At 41.1% G+C, this 21,260-nt stretch overlaps 1 protein-coding gene and 1 long non-coding RNA gene across 4 annotated transcripts in view; one reads left to right on the forward strand and one right to left on the reverse strand.

The window, feature by feature from the left end:
- Positions 1-13,124, reverse strand: part of Kcnh8 (potassium voltage-gated channel subfamily H member 8) — a 367,560-nt gene extending 354,436 nt beyond the window's left edge. For all 3 annotated transcript variants that reach the window (XM_085832922.1, XM_085832923.1, XM_021149362.3), the window contains exon 1: positions 12,516-13,124. In XM_085832922.1, the coding sequence (XP_085689048.1) occupies positions 12,516-12,591 (76 nt within the window). In that variant the 5' untranslated portion in view covers positions 12,592-13,124. The remainder of the gene's footprint in view (positions 1-12,515) is intronic.
- Positions 13,125-14,461: 1,337 nt separating this feature from the next.
- LOC147000394 (uncharacterized) lies at positions 14,462-19,213 on the forward strand. The gene is made up of 3 exons (XR_015045894.1): positions 14,462-14,575; positions 14,753-14,840; positions 19,108-19,213. It is a non-coding gene; the product is annotated as an uncharacterized LOC147000394 (long non-coding RNA).
- The last annotated feature ends 2,047 nt before the right edge of the window (positions 19,214-21,260 follow it).

The raw sequence follows: 21,260 nt of genomic DNA on the forward strand, positions 1-21,260 counted from the left end.
TATATGAATGTGGTTTTTGTTTTAATCCCAGGTGTGAGATGAGCGCCACTTCACAAATGATTATGATTTGCCTCGTGCGCTAGCTGGGCTGTGACCTTTGCCAGCTGCAGATCGTTTAATTCTGGGAAATCTGGAGAGGGTATAAATGAAAGAGCATCAAGAGGGCCTGTGGAGGTTGCTGTTCTCCTGCTGAAGAAGTTGTAGATATCCTGATGACAAATATTGGACTAGCACCAAGAAATGTGACAACTCTAATCAGCAGGAAGTAGTCTAAAGGTCTACATCCCCTTCTTTCTCTCCTACCTAGCATTGGGGGTTGGGGGTAGGGTGAGAGTTGATTAGAAGTTAGAATTCACAGTGGAATAAAGGTTGAAAGGGAGGTAGAGGTATAAGTACTGAATAAAATAACTTTAAAAAATTATCACCAGCAGCAAACTGCCAAGAGAGAAAAACAACGAATAAACCTATCCAACTCCAAAACTTTTGAAGCACAGCAATGGCTATCAAGGCAAGGTATATCCAAGAGTGCAATAGTGGCACTTTAGTATTGAGAGTAACGAAGAGATTTTCTCTGATAGATAATCAGAAGTCAATTCATAAAAGAACTTAGCAAAATGGGAGTATTTGACAAAGTGTCTTAATGAAACATCAGTATATAATAAAATGTTTAAAAGCTAGACAACACATATTTTTTATTTAAAAAGTGAAATAACTTTCATTAAATTTAGGAACAAAAAAAAAAGATTTCCTTTCTGCCCACTGTGTCTCAACATGCATCTGAAAACAGTTGTTTAGTCAATAGGGAAGATTAGAGGAAAGGAAGGGAGGAGTTATAAACCAGGAAATATGAACTCATGAAGCTTATTATTTGAAGTCATATTGTTTTTTTTTAACCTAGAAACCCCAAGAAAGAGACTGCAAATTTATTACCTTCTCAATAATTTAGAACATCATTAATTTTTCTGGTTAAGCTAAAAATAAAAATAAAGAATAGAAATCAATAATCTTCTAGAAATAAACATGATTAATTTGAAAACAACCACCAAAGAAAAGATTTTGCTTAGAAATGCAATTACAAAGGTACATTGTGTGTGTATGTGTGTGTGTGAATGCGTGTGTATGTGCAAGTCCACATGTTCAAATGTGTGCACTTGCCAGTGTGTATGTGCTTGTGGAAGTCCGAGGTCTGCCTTGCACATCATTTTTCAGGGGCGAATCACATTGGCTTTGTAACTGGGTATCTCACTGGGACCAGGAACTTCAAATTAGACTAGATTGGCTGACTAGCCAGCACCAGGGATTGACTGTTTCCACCACCACCACCATGCCCTGCCTCCACAGAAATATCAGAATTATACACGTGTGCCACCAGGTGCAGCTTTTCATGTAGATGCTGGGGATAACTCAGGTCTTCAGGCTCACATAGAAAGCATTTCACTGACTGAACCATTTCCTCAGTTCCAATGATATTATTTCCAGGAATAAAATAAGCAGGAAATTTGTAAGAATTTTGTTGAAATTCCCCCAAAACAGTAGAAATACTCAGAAAGTTCTTGACTAGGATTTTCAACATTATAAACACTTCATTTTTCCCAAGAATATTCCATTAAAACACCACCACTTTTTTAACTACATAATCTGATGTTAAGCTCTTATTGACTTCTAAATAAGCCAATTAGACTTACTTAAACAATTATTAAAACAGTTAGACAAGTAAGATTCAAACTGGGAAGATTTGAAGGGGAATTTTAGACATTGTTCAACATTTCTGTAACTACAGGTATGATACCAATCTTCTAGTTTGATTTTTGTTGTTGTTGTTGTTGTTGCTGCTGCTGCTGCTGCTGCTGTTGCTGCTGCTGTTGCTGCTGCTGCTGCTGCTGCTGCTGCTGTGCTAAAACACTGAGCAAGAACATCTTGAGAAAGGAAAGGTTTACTTGGTTTACACATCTCAATGACAGTCAATCACCAAAGGAAGTCAGGGCAAGAATAAGAGGAAGAGTTTGAAGCCTCAGAGAAATACTATATACTGAAGGACTGGTTGTTCTTCCTGGCTACCTTAGCTGGTTTTCTCATACCTTCCTGGACTATCTGCCCAGGTATAGCACCATCTACAGTAGCAGTCTGGGCTCTCCCATACTAATCACTAATTAAGAAAATAGCCACAGAGACTTACCTACAGGTTATTCTTATGTAGGTGGTTTCTCAATTGAGGATCCCCTTCACACAAATGACTCTGCCTTGTATCAAATTGAGAAAAACTAACAGCATATGGGGAGGAAAGTTGGTGAACTTTAAGAGGTGTTTAAAAACGGAGGACCATAAAATGTGATAAACCTGTCATCTCAGAAAAGATGAACTGGTGAATTGTGAAATTTGGATAGGGATAGATGAAGAACATATTTTGATCCTTACCTCACACTAAGCAAATGAGATTACAGAATTTATTCACAGGGGAGAAGAGTCAAATATGCCATGGGAAAGCACGGTTGTTACATGAGATATCCACTTAAGGTGATTTCAGGATGAGAAATGACAGAGTGCAACACAGAACTCGACAAAGCTTAAGAGAAACACGAATTAAGCCATCCATATTAAAGTTAAAAAAAAAAACAATTAACATGGGAAGGATGTGAAATTCATGTTTCCAAGAAAGTATTTTGTATTTTACAATGTAAATAATTCAATAACATATATGTAGCAATATTCAAGACTGAAACTCTGTGTAAATGATAGATAGACACTTATTAATATCCTCAAACAAGCTGGTCTTACACAAAAGAGGACAACATTCTGCTGAAGATGTGAGCCCTGTACACAGAGACAAAGACACAGGGTGTTTATTAAATACGTTATCTAAAATTGAGAGCCATGGACTCATCAACAGATAGTTGCCAAAAAAAATATTTTCAGATAACTGAAATATAATTTAACCCAAGGCAGTCTAAGTTGCAACTAGAAAGCTCTGTCCTACAGACCTTAATGCCCTTTCACCATCATGGAGTCACAGCAGAAGTATTTGCCTAAGTGTTAAAGTTACAAGTGTAACTAAGTTTATCTTCTAAGTCATTCTTTCCATGGAAGAAATAACACCAGTAGCAAATTTGAGGACCTTGTCAACTTTCTGAAGAACGATCTTGTGCTCTGTGTATTTAGATGCTGGTTTCTGTACTCTGAGATCTAGTTACAGTCAGGGCACAGGCATTGTCATGAATATTGAAGAAGCTTCTGTATAAATGTGGTGTAAAGAGTGCTCACCAATTATCTCTGACTGGTTAATAAAAAGACTGAACAGTCAATGACTGGGCAGAGGAAAGAGAAAAGCTGGACTTCTGATCCCGACCAGGAGTCCAAGGGGACAGAACCAGGAGAAGGAGTTGGCCATGAGGTAGGTAAGGGTTCAAGAGAAAAAGATCCATGAGGCAGGTGGAGGCAGAAGAAGAAGGTTGCCAGGAGCTCAGGCATGAGGTGAATTCCTCAAAGGAGTTCCCAATCCGGACACACATGGAGCAGAACCAGACAGATCGAGACTCTTATGGCTTTTAGTAACAGCCTACTTTGGTTGGAATCGCTCAGAACCTGCCAAGGGTAGTATCAGCAGCTTCTTGTTCCATTTTCCATGTTTTTTATTCAGGAGCTATATGGGCTAAAGTGTGCATAGAAACATTGCAGATATTTGGTCCCAAAAGGAGCATCACACCCCGCATCCCCAAATGTACTACCACTACAACCTGACTCCTTAACCCTCACAACAGCTGAAACACTTAGATAGATCCTTCTCTCCAGCAAAGCACATTTTCTCATCTCCAGTTTCTTTAGTTCAATAACTGAAACAGGAAGCTCATTTGGATGACAAGTACGATAAAGACCTCTGTCCAGAAGACCTAATAGGACAAAAGAAACTCTGGAAGAACAAAGAAAAGCGCTTTGGATTACACTTGAGAGCTAGAGAACCAAGCATGCTCTTTTTGTCTTGTAAATTTACTGCAGAGAAAAGCAAACTCATTTCTGCTAAGATATGCTACTGGATACAGGAGAGTATAATTCTTTCTCATAAAAGCAAACTGAAAATAGGTAGAAGAATTTTCTTTATAAGCGTCTTACAAAGTAAAAATACAAATGATGTCACTATAAAAAGCTATAAGATTCAGAATATCTTCACAGGGAGATTAGCCTTACAATAAAAAAAAAAGCAATCACAAGGATATCCTAAAGTCAGTACATCAGCAAATTCTAAGCATCAAAATCACAAAGAAAATAGATACTTTTTAAAATGGACAGTAGATTGTCTTTGATGAGCAAAGCTGCCTTGCACAGTGAATACATTTAGTACTTCCGAATGTGAGTCTTAAACACCAATTTAAAACAGTCTTTAAGAGACAAGTACTTAAAGCATAATCTAGTAGACGGAAAACAAACAGCATATGGGTGAGACATGGCTAAAATTAAAGGATAAATCCTTTCTGAAAGAGATGGAAACTAGAAGTGATAGCAGCGAGTACCCTGTGTTTACATGTTTACATGTTCTACACACACATATCATAGTAGTGTGACTGTGCAGATAGATCACTGGCTCGTGAAATGTGATAGAATTCTAAGCTTGCATTTTGTCAACTTTAACTGAAAAGAAGGAGCTGCAAGACATTTCTTTTGGATCTATCCTACAGAATCATTTCATAACAAATATAATCATAGGAGACTACTTACTATGGATGGCAACTAGATGTGTCTAAAATGTGACTCTGGCCTTGGAGGAACTTGAGAACGTTTCACTTAAAAAACTAAGTGCAGAACAAAGACTCTATTGCAAGTCCAGGAAATGGGGCAAGCCAGGCCTTCCAAGAGTTTACAGCTGGGTGCTGAACTATGAATGCTTAGAAGAGCTAATTAGAGAGACGAATAGGTTATTTTCAAAGCAGAGGGAGGCCCCTGGTTACCCTTAGAGATTTCTCAGAGGTGGGTCTTGAGGTTCACAGAGCATATTTAGCTTTAAGTCGCCAAGGTTTGGGTGAGCAGTATGCTCAGGTTAAGTCTGTCTGCAACCTGGAGAGGAGGTATGTCTTGAATTGTGCTGCAGAAGCATCTTCCAAGTGTTAGTACAAAGCTAACAGACCCAATTAAGTGCTCATGTTACTCCTAATAGCAGTCACTCTGGGTATAAAGTAATCTGATTGTACAGCAATGGCAAAAGAGACCACTGTCTTTGGAGTCCAGTTTGACTGAGTTCATGATTGTGAAGGAGGACTCAAATTAACACACAAGAGCAATGAAGAGTGACTGGACATGAGGGGCCAAACTGGGATATTTCTGTAATAAAGCAATTATATATGTGGGCAGTGAAGGCTAACTTAACTCTCTAGAATGAAGAGTCGGGTGGATGGTATTGCTATGAACAGGGCCAGGAGACAAAGCAAGACAAATACATTTGATAGGCTAGAGAAGATTATTAGTTCATCTGGGGACAAGTGAATTCTGAGGGACTTAAGGGAGTCAGATAACTACATTAACAGCAGCAGAAGAATGCATGATCTATCTTCCAGAGAATTTTCAATTTAAGAACTATATCTGAGCACTTAAATTCCTGAGAAAACTCTTCGGTTGCTCCAGTTGCCAAATTTGAAAAGTTGAATGCTGCCATAGGCAAAATTATAGTCTTATCTGGTATTTTGTTTTTGTTTTTGTTTTTGTGTCTCTACTAAACCAAAATGGATTAAAAACTTAGAATCTGGATGGTTGTCAACCAACACAGAGTGTAGGTGAATTGTGCCCTATGCAGCAGTTGTGAGCCTGTGCCTTTTAACTGTGGCTTTTCTCCAGTAGGCATCCAGGGACTGCTTGCTAGCACACCTGCCATCAGAGTCACCAGGAATGAATTCCAGCAGACCTGCAATCGTTTTTTCTTCACCACAGGCAACATTCTATAGTAGAGCTCAGGGGTGAAAGACCCAGGAGGAGAAGAGTAGACAACTATGCAGCCAGAAATCAACACCTTCCACTAACAGAAAGCCAACTCCCTGGGGGAAAACAGGCACTTCTCTCAGAAAATGATCACAGCAGTCTATGGGGCCCATACCCGAGCAGAGAGATATTATTAGGTTCTGACAGGTACCGAGGATTTAGAGCCTTCCCATAACTGTTTTCTATCATCCACCAAACTCTATCTTAACCCTTTTGTTCTTCAAGGTATGTATGTTCCCCCAAATCCCATATAAATGCCAGCAGCACATGGTTCAAACACTGGTCAAATCAATAGAGTGGGTTTGGATGCTATGATACAGTAGCATTCCTACTTGGGTGTTACTTATTAAGTGAAGACTTCTCGGCCTAACTAATACTCCCAGCTCTTTCTGAGCTATACTGTAGCAGTTTGTGTAGATGCATTATTGCCCCCTTTGATAAAAAAAGGCAAGGTTGATTTATCCCAGTGTAATGGCTTTGTATATAGACAATGTCCACTCAACATTATCGGAAAGATGAGACAAGGGATGAGATTCCCTTCTCCATGAAGGAAATGCTCGCCCCAGAAGTATGTCAATCTAGGATATCTCAGAAAAAGGTAACCCAGAGCCCTCCATACACAGGCCTTTTGTTCTCTGTGAAGAAGATAAAATGTCTGCTGCCATGGCTGTTGGCTTAAAGGTAAAGCCAAATGTGGAGATGAAAAGAAGTGTGAGCACAGTGCCTTAACCTCTTAGATACACATTGTTTCTTGTTATCATGATGTCAAAATAAAGTTATCTGATGTTGTTCTTTAAAGATTATATAACTCTTTAATGATTTGAACTTGTTATCAATGAATTTCTGATAAGGACACAAATCTAGGTCTTGCAGTTCAAATAAATACCTTGTTCATTGCAGCAAATGTTATGAGATTGTCTAAAACAGTTCTTTTGAAGGTGAAGAACAAAGCCCAAAGAGAAGGAATGTACAGTGTCTTACCATTTCTTCTTCCCTCTTCTCCATCTCTTTCCTTCACCCTCTCTTCCTCCACCTTTCAATAAGTTTAAATTTAAAACATAATTCTGTTTAGCAGAACCACCCTCAAACCCAGAGGGGTTGTTCTTTCTTGAATCTGAAACAGAGAGTCAGGAGGAAGAAGGAAGCTCCAGAGAAAAGCACTTTGCCCAGAGTTCATCCACACTAACATGGTAAAAAACAAACAAACAAACAAACAAACAAAAAACAAACAACAACAACAACAACAAAACCAGCCCTGTCACTTTAAAATATACAGACTGTCATTCAGTGCCACTCCTTCCAGATGACTCACATCTGTCTCCACATCCAGCAGAGGACCAAGTACTAATACCTCCAGTTCTAAAGGGGGATTGGAGCATCTTCCTTTTGCCCAGGAGACTTGAGACTCATTTTCAGAACTGTTTCCCCATCTCTCACATTGCGTCTACATGAAAGGAGGAGGAAACAGCTTATCACGATGTCCTAGGCTGCTTCATACATATGCCATTGCCAGATGTGAGAAAAATCTCACATAGGTTAGACCTTCTGTTCCTGATGATTTCAGATGTAAATTCAGTATGGTATCCTGCATACTCTATTAGCAGAAAGTGCTCAAAAACCTGCTTTGTGGACTAGCAGGTGTGTGGCTCAGTAGGCTAGTACAATGGTAAAGAGACACCAGCTGTGATAGAAAGAATTCCCACATGGATTCTAACAGTCTGACCTATACATACACACCCCATGAGTTCCCTTCCCTGGAATGTGGAGCACAAACACATTAATATGCAGATGAGGCTTAGGTTAAAAATATAATTAAGATAAGTAGTGAACTGACCTTGAGTTCATCAGAAAGGAGATTATCTTGAAGGGTTCTGACTTATGGGAACCTCTCCAAAAGATCCCCTTGCTGATCTTGGAGAAATAAGCTGTTCTTATTCATGCATGGGAGAGGCTAAGGAGCAGTAATACCTCCTGGCAGGCTCTAGCTGTTGAGAAGAGTGCCTGGTTGACAGCTGGAAAGAAAACCAGGACCTCAGTTATAAATATACAAGTCTTCCAACCATTGTTTTAGGACAGAGGGTCTGACCTGGGACCTTAGATGAGGCAGCAGGTGCAGCTGACAACTTGTTTATGGCCTTGCAAGCCTAATAGAAGACCCAGCTGACCCATGCTTAGACATCCCAACTACAAAGGGGGAGGTGGCAAACATCTCCTTGTTGTGGTGATTATTACACAGAAATGGAACACAAACATAGAACTCTGATTTCCTGAACATAGATAGGAGGAATACAAAATCTACATTAATAGCAGGTAAAAACAAACAAACAAACAAAAACAAAGCAATCCCAATGAGCACAAATTTTTGCAAACTTCAGTAAGTAGAGTGCTAGGGACATCTCCCTAAGTGTATTCACACAAGCTTTATAGACAGGCTGAGACATAATGAAGTCTGTTGCTCTTTATCAGCCTCTGTTGACGTTCTCCAAACCACAACTCAGCAAAGACGTAAGGAGAGTCGCACTGGCGTCTGCCCTAACGTACTCTGCCCTTGGCACCACTAGGTGTATTGTGTTATGCCTCTAACATGAAGAACTTAAAATAACAACAACCCAACAACAAGCTCCACATAAAAACTGCATCCACACCGGAAGAATTTTAACTTTAATACATTTCTTTAAATCTTTTGGTCATGCTACATAAGTATACATAAAACATATACAAATATTAATGAGTACCACCTTTGTTTTGAAGATGTTAGGTACCACCATATTGATAGGATATGTCAGGGTACAATTTGTCTTAGTAACCCCATAGAGAAAGAAGTATCTATTCAAATTTAGATAAGTCTGGAAACTGTAGGCTAATGCACCATCATGTTTATAATGGACATGTCTTTATACCTTCCAAAAAAGGACTATAAGTTTTCATCAGATGGTATTTATATTCATACTTAAGAACTAGATTTTTTTCTTAATATATCCTTAAATGTTTTTAGTATTTTTTCTTTAGTGTTTATGACAATATTAATATAGTCAAAGACAGTATTTATTCAGACAGGTTAACAATACACTAAACACAGCCAGTGAAAGTAGCTATGTTAATATGAGCTATATGTTGGGTATGATGATAGTCATATACGCCTGTGGGTTTTAACTGAGAAGCATTTATCCACGAAATGGATCCAACAAATTATGGTAATTAACTTTTTTCTCCATAAATGGGATATATGGATTCAACAGCTGAAGGGTTTTTGGTCTCCATCTCATTATATTTCATTTAAATAATCTAGGAGATGTTTCAATAAGTATACTTTAGTTATAATTTTGTCTAAGTAGTATTCCAAGCAGGTTTATAAATTATATATATGAAAATGAGGGGGAAGAAGAAAAAGTGACAGTGCAGATCAGTAGAGCAGCAATGGGTGATAAAAACCTAACTTCTTTTCTGTTGTCCTGGCATGCTATACATTTATAGGATTATGCTGTAGATGTCTAGATGGGAGCACATTTATTTTTTTCACTGGGTAGACCTTTAGCTGATGCCCTGAGTTTTTCTAATGGTTTTAACTTTGGTAGTAAATCAGTAGGGGTAACAATAATAAAAATATCTCTGTGTTGTTTAGGTTAGAAAGGGAAAGTCTGCCAGGACATTTTTCTCTCTTTTATTTTTATTAGAATTGTTCAAAATAAGAATAACCTCTGCCTACCCCCCTCACCCCCCAGAGTTCCCAGGGACAAAACCATCGACCAAAGAGTACACCTGACGGGACCCATGGCTCCAGCTGCATATGTAACAGAGGATGGCCTTATCTGGCATCAATGGGAGGAAAGGTACTTGGTCCTCTGAAGGCTCTATGTCCCAGTGTAGGGGAATGCTAGGGCTGTGAGGTGGGAGTGGGTGAGTGGGTGGGGGAGCACCCTCATAGAAGCAGGGGAAGAGTTGATGAGATAGGAGGGTTGTGGAGGGGAAACCTGGGAAGGGAATAATATTTGAAATGTAAATAAATAAAATATCCAATAAAAAATAATTAAACCTACACGAGAAACCCCAAAACATACCCCAGAAATGAGGTAGAAATGAACAGAGTTAACTCAGTGTACACAGAATAAAACAGCAATATAAAATTTCAGTACATTTTTTTATTGCAGAGGTGGCAATTAAAATTTTGATACTTTAAAACTTGCATATATCCTTGTCTTTTGAAAGAAAATAAATTATTTTTATGAATGTATCAAGAGAAAATAGAATGCTCATTGGAAAAAGTTTCAAGGTTAGAACTACTTGAAAAAAAATTGTATCAAGAAGAAAACGTCATAATAAGATCAACTAAACCTTTAACTGGAAGAGTGATATTTTCACAATTCTACATTTAGCAAATTCTATGACTGAGAATTTACTTAAATTTCATATTATTTAAGTTATTCTGCAACTAAATTAAAAGTTAAATGAGAAACTAGCAATCTTTTTGTAACAGAGTTTCTTGAGAGAAGAAATAGTCATTAAATGTTGTAAACAAAAATCCTGCCACTGTCAATGTTTATGTTACTCACTACTTGGGAATACTGTGGTTTCGTGCACTCTGCATCTCTCCAGAATTCCTCAAGACCATGGGAGCACAGATCAGGTATGGTCACCAAATATTATATATATGTATATATCATATATATATATATGTATGTATATATACATATATATATACATGTAGATAGATGGATAGATAGATAGATAATATTGGTATATGATGAGCTTCTAAAGTAAGGATTTAAAATTTTCTAAGCTTCTGCTCTTTAACAAGAACGTGTAGAATAGTGTGATTCACACACACACCTACATTTCTCTACATGTACACTTCTGCTTATCATGACAGTCAGAAGGAGGCCAAATTCTTATACTACAGTCTATTTGATTAGCAACTGAAATCCACATGCCACTATGAGGTAGTTCCCAGGGCTCTGCTGGGATGATTCAGTATACACTATCCTCCATTCAACTTTAAATGACAATGACATAAGCGAATCAGTATTTTCTAATCCCTCACCTTCAAGACATACACTCAGGACTAATGCTTAGATCACCTTGGTTTGGAATATTCAACTTTAAGAACCATCAACTGTTCAGAACCACTCTTCAGAGATTCCAGTTATAGCAGCTAGAGACAGTGATGCTGATTTTGGCAGTATATCACCACCTTTAGAGCAGTTAGAATCAATAGTGTTGATTATGAAGGTGGCGTCAGTGGACAGGATTTGAACTAGTGCCGGAATAATTTTTCTTATTGTCATCTAATAATACACAATATGAAAAGGTAAAGACTGGATACCTCTAAGGAGTATTTTAAAAGAACAGCTACAAAAAAAAAAAAAAAGTGAGCAAGCCTTGACGAGGCTGAATTTAAAAAACAAAACCCAAACAAAACCAAAGAGTACTTCACCTTTCTAGCATGTAAAACTTGCCCAACTCTTCCAAAAGATTAAAATCTTGTATCCCACCCTTTCAGAAGGGTCTGCGCGTCCAGACAGTCTGTGTGGAAGTGGAAGGAGATGTTAAATCTCCCACGGGCTCCAAGAGATGCACAGCCACAATATAAAATAGAAACACTCTGAACTGCTGAGAAAGCTTTTAGAATGAATGAGTCTATATAAGTCTTATGAAACAGACAGGAAAGGGGCCACGAGCACACAGAAACTTCCTATAATGAAGATGTAGGTATCCTGGTGGGACCTACTGCCAGCATTTCTTAAGGACAGGGCTATAACCAATTACAAGATCCCCAGGCTCCCGCACAAGAAGCCAGGAGGAGAGGACCTGACCGTGGTCCTGAAAGATCCCGGGCTTTTTCCAGAAGGACACAAAACACCTCATCTGCACTCAGATTTTTTTTCCCAGCCCAACCCAAGAAGTCAGATATTCAATACTATTTCACTTCAAAAGACTCTGAAACTTTCCCTGTGGTCGAATTAGTCTTCACAATGTTCAACTCCTCCTTCTTCAATCGTCTTTCCTCAAGTGTTGCGGTAATTTCAGAGTTAAGAGGGGAGATTCTGAGAGACTTCCAACACTCAGAAAAGTCTATGGACAGCTCACACCTGGCCTCCATGAATCTATGCAGGATTTCTTAAAGTGGAATGAAAAATCATAGGAGTCTGGAAAACCTCCAAACTCTAACCCGGGCAGCGTCGGAACTCTAGAAAAATAAAGTGCAGAGCATCTCACCCTGCACCAAGCTACTCAAGGTACAGCACAGCACAGGTCCTACCGCGAATTGTTGATCATTTTCAGACCTGTGTTTCTGTGTTCCAGACCTAGGCAATCAAGTGATCCACCTAAACCAATACCAAGTGCTTTTATGATTTGTGTGTGTGTGTGTGTGTGTGTGTGTGTGTGTGTGTTGGGGGGGTGGATCTTGTTTTATTTTGTTTCCTTTCTCCACTAAAAGATACACTGGCTACCCTGACATGAAGGCAAATTATTGCGCGGATGGAAACAGAGGAGAGGGAGCAAAAGTCGAAGAGAAAACCATCCTAGGGAAACGGGCAACTCCAGCAAGCCCTACTTACGTGTTCCGTCGAAACGGGTGGCAATAGTGTCCAGGAAGGTGTTCTGTGGCGCCAGTAATCCTTTCATAACCGGCATTTTTCCAGCGCTGTGTGAAATTCCCCATCAAAGTTTGTCCACAAGGATGGCTCTGTAGGAAAGTGCCAAGCTGGAAGAAGCCACCAGGAGCGTGATGACGGCAGGGGCGGGGGGCCAGGCGTGCAGAGGATGGGGCCGGGCAAAGAAAGGGGGTGGCAGCAGAAGGAGCTACTCCCCGGCCGCTGCACCAAGACCAGAGCAGCCCGTGATCATAGCTCTGAACCCGCCTCGTTCCAGGCTTCCTCCTCCGTTCCCTCCTCCTTCTGCACAGACACCCCCAGGGTCTCTCCGTAGAGCCTTTCGAGAGCTCACGGTGGCCCGGGGCGCCGCGCCCTGACCCGCGCTCTAGGGTCGTGGAGGACGGCGCCCCATCTGGGGAGACTGCGGTGCTAAGCCTCGAGTACCCCCAGGGACGCTGAGGAACAGAGAAACGCGAGCCAGAGCAACACCCGCCCCCCAGGAGCTGGGAACAAAGACCCCTTTGTTCCAGCTCTGTCCCTCTCCCGGGAGACCAGAGTCCCGTGGGTGTGGTGTCGTGGAGAGGAGGAGACAGGTCACCGCAGGTAACCCGCCTCCGCCTAGAACTTAGGAGGGGGAGGCACCCCACCGTGGTGTCCTAGGTAGCAAAGGCAGCCTGGGGCTCCGGAGGGAGGTGTCCCCCTTCCGGTGCACCTGCCATCCCCAGCTCCAAGTCAGCCGAGTGCCTGCCACTCTGATTACCAGGGTCTCTCCAGGTGTGAGGTTTTGTAAACTCTCCTTCCTCAGCTCTGAAAGGAAATTCAGGTACACTCCCTCGCCAAATTCTCATTGCTGTCCCCCAACCACCAAAACTAAAAGGGAAAAACCCCTCTTAAATGGGTAATGGTTTCCCACTCTCCCATGAAGTGTGCATAGAGTGTTTCTAGAAAAGTTTGCTTATTTTTATTGATTTATAAAATACATGGAACTAACAGAGGAGAGTTAGGGTTTTTTTGGTTTTGTTTTTTCGTGTAAAAACAGTTTCAATGTGATCCCCTCTCCACCGCGGTAAGGGTCCCCCAACCCCACCCTCAGCCCCTTGACTGACGGGGCGCCAGGAACTGCTGGTATTTCAGAAAAACTAAAAGCGGTCTCCCTGCCCCTTTCCCTAGGGCTCAGGAGGGGACTCCCTCTCCACCTACATTCTCCGAAAGAAATCCACCCTAGGGTGCATCCCTGCGGGAGGGCAAAGGGACCTGCGGAGCCCTGGTTCCACCGAAGCCCTAGCATGGAAGAAAGGGAAAGTTAAGAGCCCAGGAGTGAACAAACAGAAGCCCAGGTGCTGCTGCACCCGGAAAAGAAGGAGGGAAACGCGAACAGGTGTCTGCAGTGCTGCAGCAACCGCTGGGTCCCCTCCTCCAGGATCCGGGCGTGGCAGCAGGTGCAAGCAGCCCCAAAACATCTGGCGGAGGCTCTTTGCTCCAATCCCTGGGGATCCTGGAGTGATGAGGGACTCTAGGGGTTTCCTCGCTGCGGTTCTGGGTTCCGTGAGGGCGGGGTGGAAAGGGAAAGGAGGAGGCTCATTGTCCCCGCCCCGGTCCCCTTTATTCGTGATGCACTTCCTGCTGCCGAGGATTCCCTTTGTGTTGAGATTCCAGATCCGCCCACACACGCAGGAGCGGGAGGGCCGGGGATTCCGGGTGGGTGGCCACCCTCCAAGGTTCAGGCTGTGTATCTCTTTTCCTTCCGGTTACTGTTGCTGATTAGCGGTGCCCCTCTCCGTCACCACCTCTGTATGGGGCCAGTTTTTCCTTGCAGGGAAACCTAGCTGTTTGGTTGCCCTCCCACCCCCTCCCCATACAGCTGAGCTCCGCTGGCTCCCTCTTGGGCGGAACCAGGAGAGAGAGAAATGGGGGAGTCCCTGCTCTGCTTCTGTTTGGGCGGTTCCTGGCGCCCAAGAAAACCCAGACTGCTTCTGCCAATAGAAGAATGAGAAGTGGCTTGAAACTAAGCGTGGAATTTATGTGTAAGCCACTATAAGTGTGCCTGAGCGTGAAAACAGCAACTTTTCCCTCTTTAGTCTGGCCTGGCTTGCTAGAAAGAAACTATATGGGGCTTAGTAATGGAAACACAAAAGCCAAATTGGGTTCAGTGGCAAGAGAAGTCAGTCACGTACCATTTCATAATGTAGTCTTTCCTCCAGTATCCAGAACAAGTCAAGGCTAGAACTAGGCACAACATCCCTGCCCTTAACTCACCTTCGATCCCAGCCTCCCACCAAACTGAACTTGGTAAGTGGACGACAGTGCCTCTTGTTTCCTTTTTCTGCCAGGATGTCTTTCTCATGAATACATCTTTCATCTTGGGTCTTGAGTTCTAGGATCTCTAATCTCAGCTCAAACACCCACTGATATTCCTGCTAAGTGTTTGTAGCACTAGAGGCCAAACTACCCTATCAAGACTTAACCACCACAGGAGTCTAACCACACTGAATCCTCTTAATTGTATTTTGTTGCCTTCAAATCAAAGACAGAAATGTGTCCTGATAGGCAACGGTTCTAAACTTTATCTTTTCCTTAAAGGAAAATTCTTTGCTGATGGACCAAAAGAACACCAATTCACTTTGTTGCACATCCTTCTCCACTGCAAGGATTCAAAACTTTCTCTGTGACCTAGACAATACTACAGCACAGCCCCACAACACATGCAACCTAAAGCTCTTATGGAAAGATCATAATTCCCTACACCACATCCCCTGAATTGAAACACAAAGAATATCTTGCAATATCTTGCAAGCTGCGTTTGCCTGCAGGGATACAGCTTTCCTTAGTCATTGTCAAGGCTAACTAAACTTCTTGGAGATATAGCTGCCATAGTTCTCGCACCCATTCAGTTCACTTAGATAGATGAGGATAAAATGGTTTGGTCTGTTGTAGGTTACATGTCTCCCAAAGAGAAGTCACACACTGTTTATTTTCTTGTTGTATTTTGGTTGGGCCCTGAGCCCGTGTGGTGATGCCCTCACATTAAAAGTGGATTCTCCCTCTCTTCTCAGTTAATGGTCTGGAAATACCCTCAGAGGCAAGCCAAATCCAGTCAAGTTGAAAATAAAGACTAACTACCGCATACTCCTAATTCAAAGTTGTATTAGGAAATTCAATAAATATTACTGACTCTTGCATCAAATGGCTCTTCACACACTTATAAAAGAGTGAGTTTGGAGTCAATCTTCTTACAATTTCCTATCTCTCATTTCAAGCAGCTATAAACAATGATTGACTTGCCCTCATACCCCATTTGAATGCTGAAAAACAAACTGTGTATAGTAGCAATGTGGCATTTTATATTGAAAATACATTTTAGGCCACTCAGGCTCAAGAAAAAAGAGAGAGTTAAAGATCAGCTAGAGATTTCTTACATGGTCATGGAAAATTCTCGGTTTTAGATCACAGGAGGAAACCGGACTTTGATCACTGGGCAGCCAGTTTTTAAAAGGCACATTTGTACTCAACTGAGTGTTTCAAAGGAAAACCAGGAGACACTTACAGCCCTGTGATCCACTGACATGGACTTCCTCAATAGCCAGGGTGGTAAAATTATGTTGTGGTAGCAAATAAAGACCCACTCAAGCTTAATCAACTAACTAATGTAATTATTTGGTAACCCAGGGTAAGGGAAAGTCACCACCTTCTAGTTGCATATCCTTAAACAAAGGCTTCCATTGCCATCCTCAAACAGAAAAACCATCTGGAAGGTAACACACCTGGTTTCTGTTTCAATCAAGCAGTTACATGTGTGACTTGTTTGAAGAGCTCATTGATCATAAATCTCTGAGGGAGAGGGAAAGAGAGAAAGTGAGGAGGGGAAAGAAAGGGACCATGTACTTGGGTTCTATAAGAAGGTAAATTATTGCAACAGTGATGGTTAATTTTGGTTGTCCCCTTGGTTAGCTTAAGAAATGCCACTAGCGAGTCATGTGTGTGTGTGTGTGTGTGAGTGTGTGTGTGTGTGTTAGGGCAGTTCTAGATTAACCAATATGGGGTGAGTCATCCTGAATGTGAATGTCACCGTCCTAATGTGCTGGCATCCAAGACTGAACAAAACTGGGAAAAGGAGCAAGCCTCCAGAATCATCAGCTTTGGGCTAGATGTGAACAGATGTGGGAACCTGCTGATGAAACAGGTGTACACTTTCCAGACCTGAATTCAAAACTCAGGAGTCTCCTGTGTTTCCAGAGTTCACCTGTGGGATTGCTATCACTTTGTCTCTTCTATCTGCCACCTTGGTTCCATCCCATGGAAACATTCTGCATCTTAATTCTGAATATGAATCGAATCATTTTGTTAGCTAGTTTGTTTTCTCATCTTTCTCTTTTGAGACTAAGTCTTATGCATCTTAGGCTAGCCTTGAACTTCTAATGTAGCCAAAGATGAATTTGAACTTCTTATTCCTACTTCCACCTTCAATGCTGGGACTGCAAATGCATGGCACTACACCCAGCTGTACTGGGTCCATTGAACTCCTGTTTATCTAGTGACTGTATCCCCAGTACCCCCAATTTCTCCATCCATGAGCAATCATTGTTTAATCTTCTTTACCATATCTTGAGGAAAGCTATAGAACACCTTGCAAATGATTGGATGACTTAGTTTTGTCTCCATCAAAGCATACATAGATCATTCAACTCTTCATGAAATCATCTATCTCCCACATTGCAACTTTTCTCATCCTCAAATTTCATGATCAGAAAAAGTAAAATCTTCTTCCTAGGAAGACCCCCAGTTTACAGTATTCTTCTGTGACTCTGCGTTTGATCACACTGACCTCACCTCCTAACACTTACTTTGCCCACCATCCACCCCTCGGTTGTATAGCATCTAAGCTGTGTTTGACTGTGCAACTTTAAACAACTTGCTTCTGCTGAGTTACATGGAGATGATATGAGCACACATTCACAAAGCAGATGCTGAGTGATGAACAAGGCGACACAAATAAAGTAATTATCTCAATTTCCACTGTCTGTTCCCTAGTGTATTCCTAGTGTCCTTAGTGCAATATGGGAGCAAAATTGTATGGGGAGAAACTAAATATTAGTTACCATAATTATTATGTCAACTATACCAATGGTTATTAGTTTATCTGGTTCTTCTCTTCTCTCCTCTCCTCTCCTCTCCTCTCCTCTCCTCTCCTCTCCTCTCCTCTCCTCTCCTCCTCTCCTCTCCTCTCCTCTCCTCTCCTCTCCTCTCCTCTCCTCTCCTCTCCTCTCCTCTCCTCTCCTCTCCTCTCCTCTCCTCTCCTCTCCTCTCCTCTCCTCTCCTCTCCTCTCCTCTCCTCTCCTCTCCTCTCCTCTCCTCTCCTCTCCTCTCCTCTCCTCTCCTCTCCTCTCCTCTCCTCTCCTCTCCTCTCCTCTCCCCTCCCCTCCCCTCCCCTCCCCTCCCCTCCCCTCCCCTCCCCTCCTTTTCTTTTCTTTTCTTTTCTTTTCTTTTCTTTTCTTTTCTTTTCTTGTATAAAACCCTAAGCTTATAAGTCTATCTAGCACATAGGATCTACTAAGCAATGTTTGATAAATAAGCAACAAGTGAATGAGTGAATAGAATTAGCCTAGCACAGGTCTTTCTGTGTAACAAGTGTGGACACTAACATCGTCCTCCATTGATTATTTACTTTGCTCTCCAGTCTCTTGATTTCCTCATTGATAGATGACCTAAATGTGGATGTGTTAGGGGAAAGGTAAATGTTCTCTGTTAGTTTCCCCTGGAATTGGAATTAAAGGGATATTTTGATCACTTACTTCTGTATCTGATTGGGAAATGTTGAGGGAAAGAGTTGTGATTCAAATTTGTAGAGAGCATGAGGTCCTTGTGTTCACAGGTAAGTACTAGGGAAACCAGAAACGGTAAACAAACTGGGTTGTCTCTTCAACAAAAGAGAGGTATAGCCTGCTTTATGCCCAAAAGGCTGGAATGGATGAGGTTATCAGCCTTGTGACCTGTACTAAGTCATTCTCCTTAGATCCTTATCTTGAGCATTTTTTTCTCAGTCAATCTATAGAACCCACCTTTATGGAAGAGGTCACATGTACATTGTTCTGATGTAGCCATGCTTTGAGCTTTGTTGTGTACATAGGGTTGAGATAATTGTCACACAAAAAAAAAAACCATTTTTCAAAAATTGTATTGTACTTAAGCATGTCTAATACAATGCCCAGTATGAGACTCTAGAAGTTTGAACCAAAAGCAGCTACTGAGTTGTGATGAATTGGATTACCTTCTAGCCTCACACAGTGTTACTCTGCCAGCCCTATTGTTTCCAGACAACACACAAATTCCCCTATGCAAATTATTAAATAAAGAGGTTTGTTATTAATTACATCCCCCTTATCTATCTATCTATCTATCTATCTATCTATCTATCTACCTATCTTTCTATTTATCTAGTGTGTGTGTGTATGTCTGTGCATGTATGTATATATACATTCAGCTTTTTATGTGTGTACATGTGTGTGCAATGAGAGATCCAATGAATATGATCTTCAATTGCTCTCTACCTTATCTTTAGGTTCTATGCCTCTCAGTGAACCTGGAACCTCCTAATTTGGATGGACTGGCTAGCCAGTAGCCCAATATTTCTCCGGTCTCTACTATTCTACTCACAGTGCTGAGAGTACAGGCATGTACTGCCAGGTTGGCTTTTGTGTGTGAGTTTTGTGTATTCAAATTCAGGTCCTTATGCTTGTATGATGAATACTCTACAACTGAGCCATCTCTCCAGCTCCAAATCTAATTCTCTCAATTTCAAAACTCTTTGTTTCACTATTTTTATGACCTCAAGATCCCATCCCAGTCTGACCAGGCTTCACTTTATGAAGAGATAAATTCACTTGTGTGATATCTATTAAACTAAATGAACTGCATTATATTAGATATGTGGATATTGCACCAAGCTCTGATCCATACTCATAACGCAGTGTTTCTATATTCATGTGGATTAAAACTTTAAAATATTAAATAATATGAGTAATACAATTATTAGAATGAAGTCTGTTATGTTTCCCAATTGTTTATGATGAGGATTATATTTTTGAATATATAGTTTTAATGATCAAATTCAAAATTCACCAGAATGACAAAAATCAGGAATTAAATAAATGTAGAAAGTGACATAGTCCTATACACAATTTAATCAATCTTTGACTTAAAGTAGAATTTAAGACATGGCTTGAAAAAGAAATTAGCACCCAAAGGATATCAGGGAGATGAAAATCTTCTCTGATACTAAATTTTAGGAAATTTTGCTATTTCACTTCAAGGGAAGACCAACAGAGTCAAATAACAGAGACTGACCCATTAACCAAAGAGCATACATGGGCTGAACCAAGGCCCCTGGCACATAAGTAGCAGCTGTGCAGCTCAGTCTCCATGTATCTGGAGTCTTCAACATCTGGAGTAGGGATGTTCCTAAAGCTGTTGCCTTTCTGTGGAATCTACACCTGACAGGGCTGCCTTGTCTGGCCTCAGTGGGAGAGAATGTGCCTAATGCCACAGTGGAGGATGCCCAGGGAGGCCCCAAACTCTCAGAGGAGAAGGGGATGGGTGGAGGGACTCTTTGAAGGGGGACTGAAAGAGAGAGCAGTGGTTTGGATATAAAAATAAAAACATATAAATAAACGAATAAATAAATAAATAAATAAATAACCAGCCACTTGCTTTTCTTGCTTCTAATGAACTGGTGAGATGTTGCACATCAAAAATTCATGTCCAGCATCATTCTAAACTAAGGCTAATACCTTGAATGAATATGTACCCTCTGTGATTTCAGATTCTCAAGGTTCCTTTGGCTTAAATATACATGATTTGTATTCAAGATAAACTTTTAAAAGAAGATTCATAGTATGTCTTGAAAATTATATCTGGTCTGGGAAGAGAGCTCAGCAAATATTACACTTTCTGTGTGCAATGACACTATTAAAAAGTATGTCCTTGTTGGAACAGGTGTGACCTTGTTGGAGGAAGTGTGTCACTGTGGGGGTGGCCTTCAAGGTCCTATGCTCAAGTTTCACACAGTGCAGAAGAGACATTCTCCTTCTGGTTGCCTTCAGATCAATATGCAGAATTTCCAGCTCCTTCTCCAGCAATACATCTGCCTGGATGCTACCATGCTTCCTGCCATGATAATAGTGGACAGAACCTCTGAAACTGTAAGCCAGCTCCAATTAAATGTTTTCCTGTGTAAGAGTTACCTTGGTCATGGTGCTTCTCCACAGCAATAAAACCTTAAGACACTGTGCAAGCAGGAAGACCTGTGTTCAATTTCTAGTACTCACATGAAACACACACACACACACACACACACACACACACACACAAGAAAAGTCAAATTTTGTGTATTCAAAGTCAGATTCTTATGCTTTTAGAATGAACACTTTACAACTGACCCATCTCTCCAGCTACAAATCTAATTCTTTCAATTTCAAAACTCTCTGTTTCACTATTTTTCTTAAACTTGTAAGTGTTCACTATGACCCCAAGATCCCATTCCAGTCCTTTTTATGAAGACGCAAATACTTTAATAGAGAAGCCCCATTCACTGGTGGGATGCCAATTAAAGATTGTGTATAGTTACCAAACCATGGGGCTGTGGAAGAAGGACTATCAGTGGGGCTTGATAGCCTCTAGATTAGTGGCAGGTTCAGTGAACAGCCCTCTTTGGAG

Source organism: Mus caroli, unplaced genomic scaffold, assembly GCF_978045245.1.
Source record: "Mus caroli unplaced genomic scaffold, Mus_caroli_1 scaffold_18, whole genome shotgun sequence".
Lineage (NCBI taxonomy): Eukaryota > Metazoa > Chordata > Mammalia > Rodentia > Muridae > Mus > Mus caroli.